Source organism: Leucoraja erinacea, chromosome 2, assembly GCF_028641065.1.
Source record: "Leucoraja erinacea ecotype New England chromosome 2, Leri_hhj_1, whole genome shotgun sequence".
Classification (NCBI taxonomy): domain Eukaryota; kingdom Metazoa; phylum Chordata; class Chondrichthyes; order Rajiformes; family Rajidae; genus Leucoraja; species Leucoraja erinaceus.
The window spans coordinates 39,492,253-39,507,537 of NC_073378.1; the positions used below are offsets into that span (position 1 = coordinate 39,492,253).

Consider the following 15,285-nt stretch of genomic DNA (forward strand, 5'->3'; position numbering starts at 1 on the left):
GTGCCGAGGTACAGTAAAAAGCTTTTTGTTGTGTGCTAACTAGTCAGCAGAAAGACAATACATGATTACAATCAACCCATTTACACAGTATAGATACATGATAATGGAATAACGTTTAGTGCAAGGTTAAACGTTGAGGTCATCAAAGAGGTAGTAGTTCAGCACTGCTCTCTGGTTGTGGTAGGATGCCAAGGCAAAGAATGTAAAAACATGAAGGCCAAGGTACAACTTTATATAACCTTGGTTAAGCCACAGCTGGAATATCGTGTGCAGTCCTAGTCACCATGCTGCAGGAAGCACGTGATTGCATTGGAGAGGATGTAGATGAGATTCAATAGCACATTGCCTTGGATGGAGTGTAGATGGGTACTTGACTGTGGACATTGACCACGGCCTGTTTCTTTGTTGTATGACTGGACGACTGTTTGCTATTAGAATTTGTAGATTCATGAAGATTCTGAGCGGTGCATTAAATTCATTTAAAAAAAATAAAATGAGCTATAGTTTTTAGTTTTAGAGATAAAGCACAGAAACAGGCCTTTTCAGCCCACCGGGTCCGTGCCGACCAGTGATCCCCACACATTAACATTATCCTATACCCACAATTTTTTACATTTACCAAGCCAATTTACTACAAACCTATACGTCTTTGGAGTGTGGGAGGAAACCGAAGATCTCGGAGAAAACTCAAGCAGGTCACGGGGAGAACGTACAGACTCCATACAGGCAGCACCCACAGTCCGGATCGAACCCGGGTCTCCGGTGCTGCATTCGCTGTAAGACAGCAACTCTACTGTTGCGCCACTGTGCCGCCCAACAATTGGATATCAGACAAACTGATGCCCTATTCCATCAAATTTCTGGCAGCAATTGTTCCTCTTCCTCATTCTCCCCAGACCCCTGAAACATAGGAGACAATCCACTGTGCTTTCATCAAATCGTAAAAGTGTAGCAAATGTGAACAATTTCTGTCCAAGTAGGAACATTAAAAGTACTATTTATGTGTTATAATAAAAGTACAAAACTAATTTCAGTATTAAGAGAGTGGTGTGCTATTCATGCTTGGGTTTATCTTTTATTAATTTGCACTGAAGTGTTACTGGAATTGTAAATTGATTCAAGTACATATCAATGATTTATTTTGCAAGTAAAATAATGTCATCATTCCTATTATAAAGATAGAAATGCCTTGCAGAAATACAAGTCAATAGTAAGGCCACTGAAGTGGGCGCATGTGCGCATGTGCGGAGCTCTTCTAGTGTGTGCGCATGCGCAGGACATTTCTAGAGTGTGCGCATGCGCAGGACATTTCCGGAGTGTGTGCGTGTGCAAAGTATTTCGGGCGGGAAAAGCCTGCGGAATCAGCCATGTTTGCCAGACGTTTCTGAGGTTGTGTATTGCAGAAATAAGTTGCTTAAAGCTTAAATAAAGTTAAGTTAATTACGAGTAGTGAAAGTTTCATTTATCTCACAACAACTTAAGCAACTATTATTCATGTCAAAAGATTTAAAGGACTACCTTTCTAAGAGAGGAATTGCAACAAGTAAAACAACACCATATCATCCTATTGGAAATGGTCAGGTTGAGAGGTATAACGGAATCATTTGGAAAGCAGTGAACTGGCTTTAAAGTCGAATGATATACCAGATCAGCAGTGGGAATGTGTTCTACCAGATGCATTACACTCCATCAGATCTCTACTGTCAACTGCTACCAATACTACTCCACACGAACGGTTCTTTAACTTCAAACGGCGTTCTTCTAGTGGTACTTCTCTGCCATCATGGTTGACGAGCCCTGGGCCTGTGTTGCTTCGTCGGTATGTCCGATTAAATAAGAATGAACCTTTTGTTGATGAAGTTGAACTGACTGATGTCAACCCTTCTTATGCAACTATCAAGTATCGGGATGGACGTCAGTCAACTATCTCACTTCATGACCTTGCAACATGTCCATCTTCTTCACCAGCTCCGTCATTTCCTGATAACACTAATCGGGAATTTCCTCCAACACTTCCAGCATCCTCTATGAAAACTTCTACAAGAAATTCTAAAATTGAAAATCTAAATAACAATATGAGTGAAGTTGATGACCAAGCAATATATCTACCCCCAGCTATTGAAACACCAGTATCTCCTGAGGCTCCAGTGCTGCGACGGTCATCAAGACGTATTAAACCTCCTGACCGTCTCAACTTATAAATAGGAGGGGAGAATGAAGTGGGCGCATGTGCACATGTGCGGAGCTCTTCTAGTGTGTGCGCATGCGCAGGACATTTCTAGAGTGTGTGCATGCGCAGGACATTTCCGGAGTGTGCGCATGTGCAAAGTATTTCGGGCGGGAAAAGCCTGCGGAATCAGCCATGTTTGCCAGACGTTTCTGAGTTTGTGTATTGCAGAAATAAGTTGCTTAAAGCTTAAATAAATTTAAGTTAATTACGAGTAGTGAAAATTTAATTTATCTCACAACAGCCACTCACTCACTATTTTAATGGTTCTCTCTTCCAAGCCTGCGGTGGTCGATTCCATGGATCAAATGGCACTGTCAGCAGCCCAATTTACTCTCACAATCAGTACAGCAACATAAACTGTACATACCACATCACTGTTGGGGAGAACATGATTGTGCAATTGATGTAAGTAAAGAAGTATTCCTTTCCCTATTCTTGTTTTAAAATAATTCCCACCGTTTGTCTCCCCTTCTTTCCAAAGACCTTGATTGTTGCTCGGGGTGGCTTCTTTGCCGCTGATTGACCTCTTGATAGTTTTCCCACATAGTCATCAATCATGTCATAGAGTCATAGAGTGATACAGTGTGGAAATAGGCCCTTCGGAACCTCCTCTGGCAGCTTATTCCATACACCCACCACCCTTTGTGTGAAAAAGTTACCCCTCCGATTGCTATTAAATCTTTTCCACTTCACCTTGAACCTATGTCCTCTGGTCGTCGATTCTCCTACTCTGGGCAAGAGATTCTGTGCACCTACCCGATCTTAGTGTGAGAATTGATGAATGTCATTGGAAAATCAACCATCCTAAGCTTCATAGTAGAACACGATACTTTCCATATTTCCTCATGGACATATTAATTAACGGCTCTGCTGTGTTGTAGTCAGTCTCGGCTGATTTTATTTTTAAGCTTTAGCCAATTGTAACATGCCAAACACATGGTTTTAAATCAAAGCAGCTAATGTTTAATCTATGAAGCTCAGCATTTTTACAGTTAACACAATCAGTCCCCAGGTATGACAAAATTCCATTCCTGAGCACTTTTCGTAACTCAAACTGTTTTTCATCAGAAATGAACAAAATCTATCTTTAGCCAATTGCAACATGCCAAACACTGTTTTAAATTAAGGAACTGAATGTTTAATCTATGAAGCTCAGCTCTCTTACAGTGTTAACTTGCAATAATTCCCCAGGTTATGACTAAGTTCTATTCCTGAGAACGGTTCCTAACCCGTGGTTTAGAAATCAGAAATGGATCACAGTAATAACTCTGATGGAAGAGCGGTTACCAGCTGGTCTTGCTGACTCAGTGAATGAGTGAATGAGTCTGCTTGCTGCTCCCAGCTCTGTTCAGCTCAGTCCAACCTCTAAACTTTGCAACATTGGAGTCCCCACATGGTATAACATGCCTGCGACTCCACTGCAGCCAGTGAATCTATCCCTATCCATCACACTGTTCTCCCAAACACTTGTTTGTATGTGTGGGGGTGTCCAGAAGTTGGGTGTTTGTAAGCAGGCGAGGACCTGGCTTAAGCATTCTCCTTTCATTGAACTTATTAATTCCTGCACAGTATAATGCATAATCTGTTGGAAATATTCAGCATGTCCATTTGATTAATAGAACACAGAACCGTACAGCACAAGAACAGGCCCTTTGGCCCACATTGTGCTGAATATGATGCCAAAACCATCACTTATCTATCTACACACATCCCTACAATCTCTGCATATCCTGCATATCCATATGCCTATCCAAAAGTATTTTAAATGCCACTAACGTATTTGCTTCAACCACCATCTCAGGCAGCGCATTCCAGACACTCACCACCCTCTGAATAAAAAAATTGTCCCGCATATTTCCTTTAAACTTTGCCCCTCTCGCCTTTAAGTTATGGCATCCACTATTTGATTTTTCCACCCTGGGAAATAGATCCTGACTGTCTAACCTATTTATGCATTATATAAATCTAGCAGGTCTCTCTGCAACTTCTGACATTCCAGAGAAAATAATCCAAGTCTGTCCAACCTTTCCCTGTAGCTAATACCCCCTAATATAACTATTGTTCTGGTAAACCTCCTCTGCACCCACTACAAAGCCTTCACATCCTTCCTGTAATGGGATGGACAGAACTATACTATTTTTTAAAAATGTGACCTAACCAAAGTCTTATAAAGCTGCATCATGGCTTCCTGAGTCACACTTAATGCCACGATCTGTGATAGCAAGCATACCATATGCCTTCTCTACCACAACTTGTGTTGAAGTAAGAAAGGTAAACAGAAAACAAAACACTGCAGCTGCTGAAACTAAAAAATAAAATCATGAGAATAAATTCCATGTACACACTCACAACAACACCACTTATATTTCTTTATCAAAAAACAATATAATTAAATAAACACAATTTGCCTTTTTCAAATTCATGATAAAATTCTGAAATGTTAACCCTTAAGCTGATTTATTTGCGAAGTTGAAAATAGGCTTAACCTAAAACTTGTTCAGGATTAGGAAAATGTGCCATTTCAGGCCTTCTACACAAACAGTGAAAAAACTGGTGCCTGGCTTTCTGGCAGGATTTTCACTGGCATTAGAAATATGCCTCTGGGGCAAAATGCTCTCCCAAGTGATGTCAACAACAGTGCAACATCCAAAATTAATTTCTCCTGTGCTATTTCAACCTCTCTGTCTGAGAAACAACAGATGTTTGACTCACAGAACAACCAGGGCTTGTTATACTTGTTTCTCCTGAAGGGACAAGGTTCAACCTGCTTTATTTGGAACCTTCCTTGTATATTCACAAATTTTCAATAGTGCACACTAATCTCCAATGCAGATTTGTCTGCAGTTAGTCTTCTTTCGTGTGGCGTGCACAGCCTAAAGTTGTAGGACAACTTGTTCTATTTGATCTTCCGTTTGTGCACGTCGAGTTGTTTGCATTAGTTGAAACAGGGTGGACCACGTGAAGGTTGCAATCTTCCACCCCTCTGCAGTTAGTACTTTAGCTGGATGGCATGGGGATGGATGTTGCACCTCAAAAATATCACAGGCAGCCTTAAAAATCATGGAGGTGATGGAAGGCTCTCATCTTTTTATCTCCCGATTATTTCCCACTGCTGCCGCTGATATATGATACCACATTTCAGTTTGCTAGTCACTGTTCCATTCAGATTGCTAATCACTGCCCCACATTCTGGGAGTGAAGACTGTCTACTTCTCCTTCAACCTGCAGATAGTGAGAGAGTTAGTACAATTATAGGCCAAGGTGACAGGCTTCCCAAAGTGCAGGTGCTTGAGGATTGCATACATTTAGTATCACCATTAACAGAAATGTTTGGTTGTAGCCCACCCTAGGTTCCTTTTGCAAATACCGAAACCTCCTGCAGTAGCAACTTTCCCCCCAAGACTTTAGACTTTTAGACTTTAAAGGTACAGCGTGGAACAGGTCTTTCGACCCACGCAGTCAGCGCCGTCCAGTGATCACCCCATACACTATAGCACTATCCTATACACTAGTGACAATTTACAATTTTTACGGAAGTCAATTAACCTACAAACTTGTATGTCTTTGGAGTGTGGGAGGAAACCAGAACACTCGGAGAAATCCCACGTGGTCACAGGGAGATCGTACAAACTCTGTACAGACAGCATTCACAATCAGGATCGAACCCAGGTTTCTGCTGCTCTCAGGCGGCAACTCGACCGCTGCACCACAGTGCCACCCCTTCATGTCTCCAATCATCACAGTGTATATTCTTCAAATAGCTTCACTCTGCAACAACTGGAAGAGTATTACTTATACTGTACATGTTTTCCTTTAAGGGCTTGCTTCGGAGCTCATACAGCAAAGATAATTGTTGGAAACAATAAACCTTACAAGAGATCAAGTTAACAATGCATTGTGCAATAGACATCACACATCTTACCACAAAAACACCCAACAATACTTTTCTGGGAATCTTCCAAAGGAAGATCTCTATCTTTACGTGACTTTTTTTTAAAGCAACTGGCATGCTGTTTTGATACGAGTGAAACACAAGAGATAAATGTGTAGGTCAAGGTCAGGAGACTGTGGAGTTTTACCTCCTAAGGCATTTTACTGCATTCCTCTAGATATCCACATGACATCTAATTGGCGGGCTGGTTGCATAATGGGTGGCAAATTGTGCAGCACAAGGCCAGTGGCTGAACACAAGTTAATTTGATACGCAATATCCAAAGGGATCGTAATAAAAGGATCCTGTTTAGATGGAGACACAGAGGGGAGCAGGGAAATTTCAGAAGACATAATATTGGAGGGCATCAATTATTGAGATAGTTTGGTCAGATTGAGGACGGGTGAGATGTTGTTTTACAGTAAGTGATTCGGCATAAAGTAAACACTCCTAGGTCTAGCCTTCAGCTAGTGCTGTGAATACTGATAGATCCTGCTTTTCCATGCTTTGGAGATTGTTTTTAATCATAATCTAATGGTTATATGAGTGGTCTGGCAATCCAAAAATTTGGGCCGATTTTCAGTCCAAATAGCTGACAGGCAAAATAAATTCAGTTAACTCAATCAATTCTGGAATTGAAAAAATATATATAACATAATAATCGTGATGATGGTAATAAATGCTAATAACGATGATGTGAAAGACTGTGTAAGACTGACAAAAATATCCATCTGGTTAATTGCTGAGTGTTAAGAACGTGGGTGGGTTATCCTTACAGTGATCACAACTACTTACGTTTTAGGAACATTAATCACAACACCTATGTTTTGAGATAGTTATGAATAAGAATAAGTCTGGACCTTGGACAAAAGTACTAAATTGGGAGGGGACAAATTACAACATTATTAGGCAAGAGCTTGGCCCTTGTGGCTAAGGGGATCAGGGGGTATGGAGAGAAGGCAGGTATGGGATACTGAGTTGGATGATCAACCATGATCATATTGAATGGCGGTGCAGGCTCGAAGGGCGGATGGCCTACTCCTGCACCTATTTTCTATGTTTCTATGAGAGTAAATTGGGAGCAGCTGTTATTGGGTAGATCCACCAGAGAGGTGGGAGTCTTTTAAAGAACAAAGATCTTTGGTGTTCAGGACTGCCATGTTCTAGTAAGGAGCTGGGACATGTATAGTAAGGTAACGGAACCTTGGATGATGAGAGAGATTATAACTTTTGTCATAATAAAAAAGAAGGCATACGTAAGGATTAGAAGGATTATATCAGACGGGACCTTTGATGAATATAAAAAAAGCAAGAAAGAACTTGAGCAGAAATTCAGGAATTCAAGTGCGAAAGAGGCTATGAAATGTCCATGATAAGAAAGATTAAAGAGAATCCTATGGTATTATAAACATCAGCGGAACTCGGACCACTCAAGAATAAAGGAGGGAAGTTATGTTTGGAGTGAAAAGGAAGTAGGTGAGGCACTTAAATTAACACTTTGTATTGGTATTCACCAAGGAAAACAATATAGAAGATGGTGAGATCTGTGTGGACTATATTGGGGATTTTAAGATCACTAAGGAGGTGGGGTTGGGTCACTTGGAGAACATTCAGCCGGATAGGTTGCCAGGGCCTGGTGGGATTACATTATTGAGAGAGGCAAGAGAGGGGATTGTTGGGCCCTTGATGTAGATTTTTGTAATTTCTCCTGCCAAAGATGATGTCCTGGAGGATTGAAGAGTAGCTAACATTGCTTCTTTGGTTAAGGAGGGAAATGACAATTACCCGGGAAATTATTGAGTGAGTGCCACAACATTGGAACAGAAGCTATTGGAGAGGATTCTTAGGGATAGAATTTACTCACTAGAATACATTTATCTAATAATTTTACCTGAAAAACTGTTAAACTGTTTTTACTGCATTATTCTGGCAATTGTATCAAGAATTGAAATATGCCCTTTATTTCATTATGCAATGGGATCATTTCTGGGCCATGCTGATTAAAATAATAAACACATTTTACCCTTTTAGCCAAAGTACCTGCCAAGAACAAGTACAAATACACGAACAAACATCCCACTGTCTTTATGACTTCTGTCAAGTGGAAGCCATAAAGAAAGTAGTAGATTTGTTCTTGTATTTTAATATCTATCATAATTAGTAGTTAAATAAATCTGTTTTTTTTTTCCCCCCACAGGTTCACTGAATTTGGCCTTGGCACTTCAGCAACATGTACCTCTAACTATGTGGATGTCTACAATGGTCCAAACACTTTTGCACCACTTCTAGGCCAGTTCTGTGGCTCGGATATTCCGCCTGTTCTAAGGAGCATAAACAACTCCATATTCCTTGTGTTCAAAACAAATGCTTTTCATACTTTCAGAGGATGGAAGGCTACATATATTGAGATTTCCGGGGAGTGACAAATGGAATTTGAAAATGTTAAACAATAATTGAACCTCTGAGCTTTACTTAATTTCTCTCTTCCATAATGTTCTATTACATTCCATGCAATGCTTTAAGATTAATTTAATTGCTGAAAGAAAACTTTTAGATTAAAATCTCATCCATATTTTTAATATTTAGAAATTTCAGGATCATAGTTTTTGAAACTTGTTGTGATGTTAGGAATGTATTTCAATATTTAATTTGGACAATAAACCAATGAAACAGAATAAAATAAGAAACAGATCCAGCAGATCCAGGAGTAATAAGATAATTAGAACTCACGCAGACTATTTACATAGGTAAATCTCTATACTTATAAAACTCTGATCTTGGATGTGTGTGTTATGTTCGTGTGCGTGTGTGATATTCATGTGCATCTCAGATCTCCTCAAAAGAACGACGCACTAACGGTGACATTTTAAAATATTCCGATAAAGATTTACGCCATGATGTAAAAACTCGTCTTATCTGAAAATTTTGTGCATTATTTCTCGAGTTATTTATGAAAATTTTCACAAATCTCAAATAACTTAGAAAATAAACGAGATGGTCTCGCTAATGACATCACAGTGGACCTGACTGCCTGCCTCTGCTCGCGCTGCGAGTGACGCCACCCCTGTTCCGTCTTCTGTACTTCTTGGCTTCTTAACTTTTACTTCTTTAAATTTGTCACTTAGCGTGTGCTTCGCTGGGCTCCTTGAAGTTCTAGAACATGGTGGAGGCGGTTGTTATCACCACGCGGGTGAGGGTGTCATGCGGGTGGGTGGGCTTCCCCTCGTGGAAGCCACGATGGGCCGGCCCTCCGCTGCTTTTGACCGTCCTCAGCGGGCCCAGCAGCCCGCTCTCCGTGGGCCCAGCAGCCCATTCACCCGCCCGGCTCCCCTCCCTTCCTCTCCGCCCCCCCATCCTCCTCTCCCACCACCCTCCTCCCCTCCCCCTCCCCCCCCCAAAATGCCAAGAATAAATGTTTCAAGTTAAATTGACACAATGAAAGTAAAATATAAATTATGTTGGACTTATTATTCCAATCAAAGTGATTAAAAGGGACTACAATTAGGTACTCCCTCACTACTGAGAATGACGCTTGCACTCTTTTTCTGCAGTTTGAGGTGGTGAATTTCATCATTGGTGTTCATCTTTGCTGAGAGTAGTGTCCGAGGGTGTCTTTATTTTCCAAGGTCTCATTGTGAACCTATTTTGTTGGTGGGCAGTGTGGTGCTGCAAGACGAGGGTGGAATGGATTTCTGTGTTGAATAATTCAAGTGTAGGGACCATCATCTCACATTCATTGTTTGCATTCTACAGCTTACTGACTGAGGTTCCGGTGACTTAAGTTCTGGTGTGTAGTCACCGGGAGTTGAACAGTTTCCCACTAGTTTTGAAGATTAGGTGCACTGCTAAAAGAAGTGAGGTGCAACATAGCAGCAAGGAAGATTGAGAAATGTATTGGGGAAATGGTGCAGCCTTCATTTGATACCTGTATTTTCTGGAGTTGGTTCTGTTGTACCCCTGTTCCTGAGCATCAAAATTAACATGCCATTATGGGGATGAATTTATATGACAGCCAAATTCAAGGAGAGTATTGCACGGTCCTTCCTGATTGATAGAGAATTAATGAGTTCAAATAAAAGACAAGGTATGGTGGCTACCGCTGTTCCCTGTGTTTTTCTATTTGTCGCACCATGAGGATTGTGTCTGCTCAGCATCTAGATGGAAGGAATCTACATATGGGGCAGAACAGGGCAGCTGGAACTCTTGGGAAGGTTGGCCAAGCAGATCTTAGACAAGTAAAAGACCCAAATCCACATCAAACCTACCTGGACCTGGACCTTCTGTTGTAGAGCAGAAGGATCTAGGAGTGCAGGTGCATGGTTTCTTGAAGGTGGAGTCGCAGGTAGATAGGGTGGTCAAAAGGTATTTTGGCACATTGGCCTTCATCAGTTAGTGTATTGAATATAGAAGTTGGCAGGTCATGTTGAGGTTGTATAAGATGTTGGTGAGGCTGCATTTGGAGTATTGTATTCAGTTCTTGGCACCATGTTATAGGAAAGATGTCCAGCTGGAAAGAATACAGTGAAGATTTGCGAGGATGTTGCCAGGACTAGAGCATCTGAGCATTAGGGACCTATGTCCTTTTAAACCTATGTCCTCTGGTCTTTGATTCACCTACTCTGGGCAAGCGACTGCATCTGCCCGATCTATTCCTCTCATGATTATATACACCTCTATAAGATCACCCATCATCCTTCCGCAATCCAAGAAATAGTGTCCTTGCCTGCTCAGCCCCTCCCTATAGCTCAGGCCCTCAAGTCCTGGCAACATCCTCGTAACTTTAGAGTTGCCAGGATATGGTATGGATGCTTTGGACATTGACATACATCAATCCCCATACATGAGCACACTAGGGACAATTTACAATCTTCGTTGTACAACCCAATTAACCAACCAACAAACAAGAGTAAGGTGACATGCCTCAATGACTATCGACCAGTGGCACTAACCCCAGAAACAGTGGATGCATTAGTGATAATTTTTCAAAACTCTTTAGATTCTGGATGTGATATATCTGGACTTTCAGAAGGCTTTCGACAAAGTCCCACATAAGAGATTAGCATGCAAACTTAAAGCACACGGTATTGAGGGTTCAGTATTGATGTGTGTAGAGAACTGGCTGGCAAACAGGAAGCAAAGAGTAGGAGTAAATGGGTCCTCTTCAGAATGGCTGGCAGTGACTAGTGGGGTACCGCAAGGCTCAGTGCTGGGACCCCAGCTATTTACAATATATATTAATGATTTGGACGAGGGAATTTAATGCAACACCTCCAAGTTTGCGGATGACACGAAGCTGGGGGGCAGTGTTAGCTGTGAAGAGGATGCTAGGAGGCTGAAAGGTGACTTGGATAGGCTGGGTGAGTGGGAAAATGCATGGCAGATGCAGTATAATGTTGATAAATGTGAGGTTATCCACTTTGGTGCAAAAACAGGAAAGTAGACTATTATCTAAATGGCTGCCGATTAGGAAAAGGGGAGATGCAACGAGACCTGAGTGTCATGGTTCACCAGTCATTGAAAGTAGGCATGCAGGTGCAATGGTATGTTAGCATTCATAGCAAAAGGATTTGAGTATAGGAGCAGAGAGGTTCTACTGCAGTTGTACAGGGTCTTGGTGAGACAACACCTGGAGTATTGCGTACAGTTTTGGTCTCCAAATCTGAGGAAAGACGTTCTTGCCATAGATGGAGTACAGAGAAGGTTCACCAGACTGATTCCTGGGATGTCAGGACATTCATATGAAGAAAGACTGGATAGACTTGGCTTGTACTCGCTAGAATTTAGGAGATTGAGGGGGGATCTTATAGAAACTTACAACATTCTTAAGGGGTTGGACAGGCTAGATGCAGCAATATTGTTCCTGATGTTGGGGAAGTCCAGGACAAGGGGTCACAGTTTGAGGATAGAGGAGAAATCTTTTAGGACCAAGATGAGAAAAACATTTTTCACACAGAGGAAAAGACCACTAAAAGTAGTAAACACTGCCCAGTCCATCATCGGCTCTGACCTCCCTTCCATCGAGGGGATTTATCGCAATCGCTGCCTCAAAAAGGCTGGCAGTATCATCAAAGACCCACACCACCCTGGCCACACACTCATCTGCCCGCTACCTTCAGGTAGAAGGTACAGGAGCCTGAAGACTGCAACAACCAGGTTCAGGAATAGCTACTTCCTCACACCCATCAGGCTATTAAACTTGGCTCGGACAAAACTCTGAACATTAATAGCCCATTATCTGTTATTTGCACTTTATCAGTTTATTTATTAATGTGTGTATTTACGTATATAATGGTATATGGACGAACTGATCTGTTTTGTAGTCAATGCCTACTATGTTCTGTTGTGTTGAAGAAAAGCAAGAATTTCATTGTCCTATCAGGGACAAATGACAATAAACTCTCTTGACTTGACTTGACTCTTGAAACCTGAATGTCTTTGGAGCATGGGAGGAAACTGGGAACATGGGAGGAATCCATGGAAAACCCATGCTGTCAAGCGGAGAACATACAGACTCCTTACAGACAGCACCCATAGTCAGGATCAAACCTGGGTCTCTGGCACTGCACAGCAGCGGCTCCACGGTGCCTTCAACAATTGATTTGTCGTAGTTAAAGAAAATGTATAGTAAAGACCCACAGTCCTTGTTAATTGGATGCACAACGTGGAATGGTGATACTTCTGCTTGTGTATTGGGGCATAAGCAGTTAATAAGGTTTACAGATATTTTAGAGGGTACAATATGCACTTGTGATCTGAAAAATAAAGAGTCTGGTGAAGTAAGTTCTTTGGCATCAAACCTCTGTGCACAGTATAATCTTGGCTTTAATTTAATGTGCTGAATATAGTAAATGAATAGTTTGAATGTCTTTCCTGCCAACATATCACATTTTGCTTAGAACATATGTACCAGCCAAATGCAACAATAAAATGGTCTTTAAATGCTTAGAGATTGTAAAGACACATGCAGTATGCACCTCATTAATATGTTCCCACTAATATTTTTGCAACACACTGGCACAATAATAATATCCAATATGTTTTATTCCATTACTAAATAAAATGGATAATCCTGCTGAATGCTGCCATTAGTTAATTGCTGTCACTATTTTTTCACCACCGAAGATTGTAATGCAATCTGAGGTAGTGCAATAACAGAATAACCGAATGAGGTAAAGGGCCTGTCCCACTTTCACGAGTTATTCATGAATTCTTCCACGTTTTCCCCTTGATTGAACTCGCAGAATATTCGTAATGAGTCCGTAGGAGGCCGTAGGAGTTCGTAGATATATCGTAGCGGCTCGTTATGCTTGCTGTAGGTACTCGTGGCATCAGGTAAGTCGGGGCATTTTTTCCAGCCCGATAAAAAATGTCCACGAGTAAAATGAACAGGATGAAAGAAATTGCAACTTTTTACTCATAAGGAGGGCATCGAAATAGTTGTGGGAATTAGTAGACATACTCGTAGGAGTTCGTAGGAGTTCATGAACATAGTCGTGGAAGGTCGTAGGAGTTCATAGATTACCACGATCTTGATTTTTCTTTTAGGTCCTTTAAACTCGGCAGAAGTTTTGAATTGTCGTGAAAGTGGGACAGGCCCTTTAAGAGTACCTGACTGCATCTTTGGAAGGGGCTGTGAAAGGGGTGATGATACAGGAGTCTGATAGCAATGCAAAGAAGCCATTCTTAAGTCCAGATGTCCAGGCTTTCAAGGTCCTGTATCTTCATTAAGAAGGTAAAAGAGAGAATGAGATGGGCAAGGCAGTAGGTATCTTTGACAATAGTTTCAACCTTCCTGCTGTGTGGACTGGATGGAAGAAAGTCACAACATGCAATGGACAGCACTGTATTCACCACTCTCTGCAGGTTCTGGCTGTCAAGAGCAGAACAGCTGCCATTACCAGACTGAGAAGCATCCCATCAGTATACTCTCTATAGCGCATTTGTAGAAGTTCGAGAGAATCCTTGTGAATATGCCGAATCTTTTCAGATGCCTAAGACAGTAAATATGCCGATACATTTTCATGATCACCCCATCAATGAGAAGAGACCAAGTTAGTTTGCTAGTGGTATGGATGCTTGGGACCTTGACATAGAGTCCATAACTTAATGAACATCGATGAACTTAAAGATCAATGTATTAGGAAGGAACTGCAGATGCTGGTTTAAACCGAAGATAGACACAAAATGCTGGAGTAACTCGGCGGGACAGATAGCATCTCTGGAGAGAAGGAATGTGTGACTTTTCGGGTCAAGACCCTTCTTCAAAGATCAAGTTGGCACTGTACTTGGCCACACAGTCTTGGGTGTAAAAAGAGAAGACTTGTGGACTGAGTACATAAACCTAAGGAGCACCAGTGGTGAAAGAAAAGAAATATTATGACCAATTCTAACCAACTGAGGACTGCCAGTAAGGAAGTCCAGAAATTTGCAGATAGATGCCCCAATGCCAAGGACCAGCTGAGAAATATTAAAGTTCAGCCTATAACAACATTCGGTATAATGTTAAATGCTGAAATGTAGTCAATGAAGAGCATCCAACATAAGTGTTCTTACTATCTAGATGTCCCAGAGCTGAATGTAATGGAAGGAAGATGGCATCCTCTATTGATCTGTGGGCCATTACCACTTTTTTATTATGGTTGATGATGGAGTTACTGAGCCAAGTCTCTTGAGTTTTCTTGTGGATTGGAATGGTGGTTTCCTTGAAATGGATGGGCGTAGCAGACTATTGAAGTGAGAAATAGAAGATATCGGTGAGGATTGTGGGCTATTGAGTGGTGCACAATTTCAGAATCCATCCATGGAAACTATCCAGGCCATATCAGAGGGTGGTGAATCTGAGGAATTTATTGCCACAGATTCTGCGGCTAGCTGCGTGGAGTGTGCATGTTCATCATCTGACCTTGTGGGTTTCCTCTTGGCACTTCTCGGTCCTCCCACATCACAATGATGTGTGTGTTGTTCGGTAAATTGGCCATTATATATTTCCCCCAGTATGCTGTTCAGTGGTAGAATTGGGAGAGGCTTGGTGAGAATGTGGGGAGAATAAAACGGTTGGATGATTGAAAGAGTAGTATAAATGGGTGGTTGAAATTCAGCATGAATGCAATGGGCTAAATGACCT

The 15,285-nt window shown here is 41.5% G+C and overlaps 1 protein-coding gene across 1 annotated transcript in view; it reads left to right on the forward strand.

Annotated features, from left to right (window-relative positions):
• cubn (cubilin (intrinsic factor-cobalamin receptor)) overlaps positions 1-8,848 on the forward strand; it is a 239,566-nt gene extending 230,718 nt beyond the window's left edge. Inside the window, 2 exon segments of the mRNA XM_055649570.1 lie at positions 2,509-2,635; positions 8,359-8,848. Coding sequence (XP_055505545.1) covers positions 2,509-2,635; positions 8,359-8,584 — 353 coding nt within the window. The 3' untranslated portion in view covers positions 8,585-8,848.
• The last annotated feature ends 6,437 nt before the right edge of the window (positions 8,849-15,285 follow it).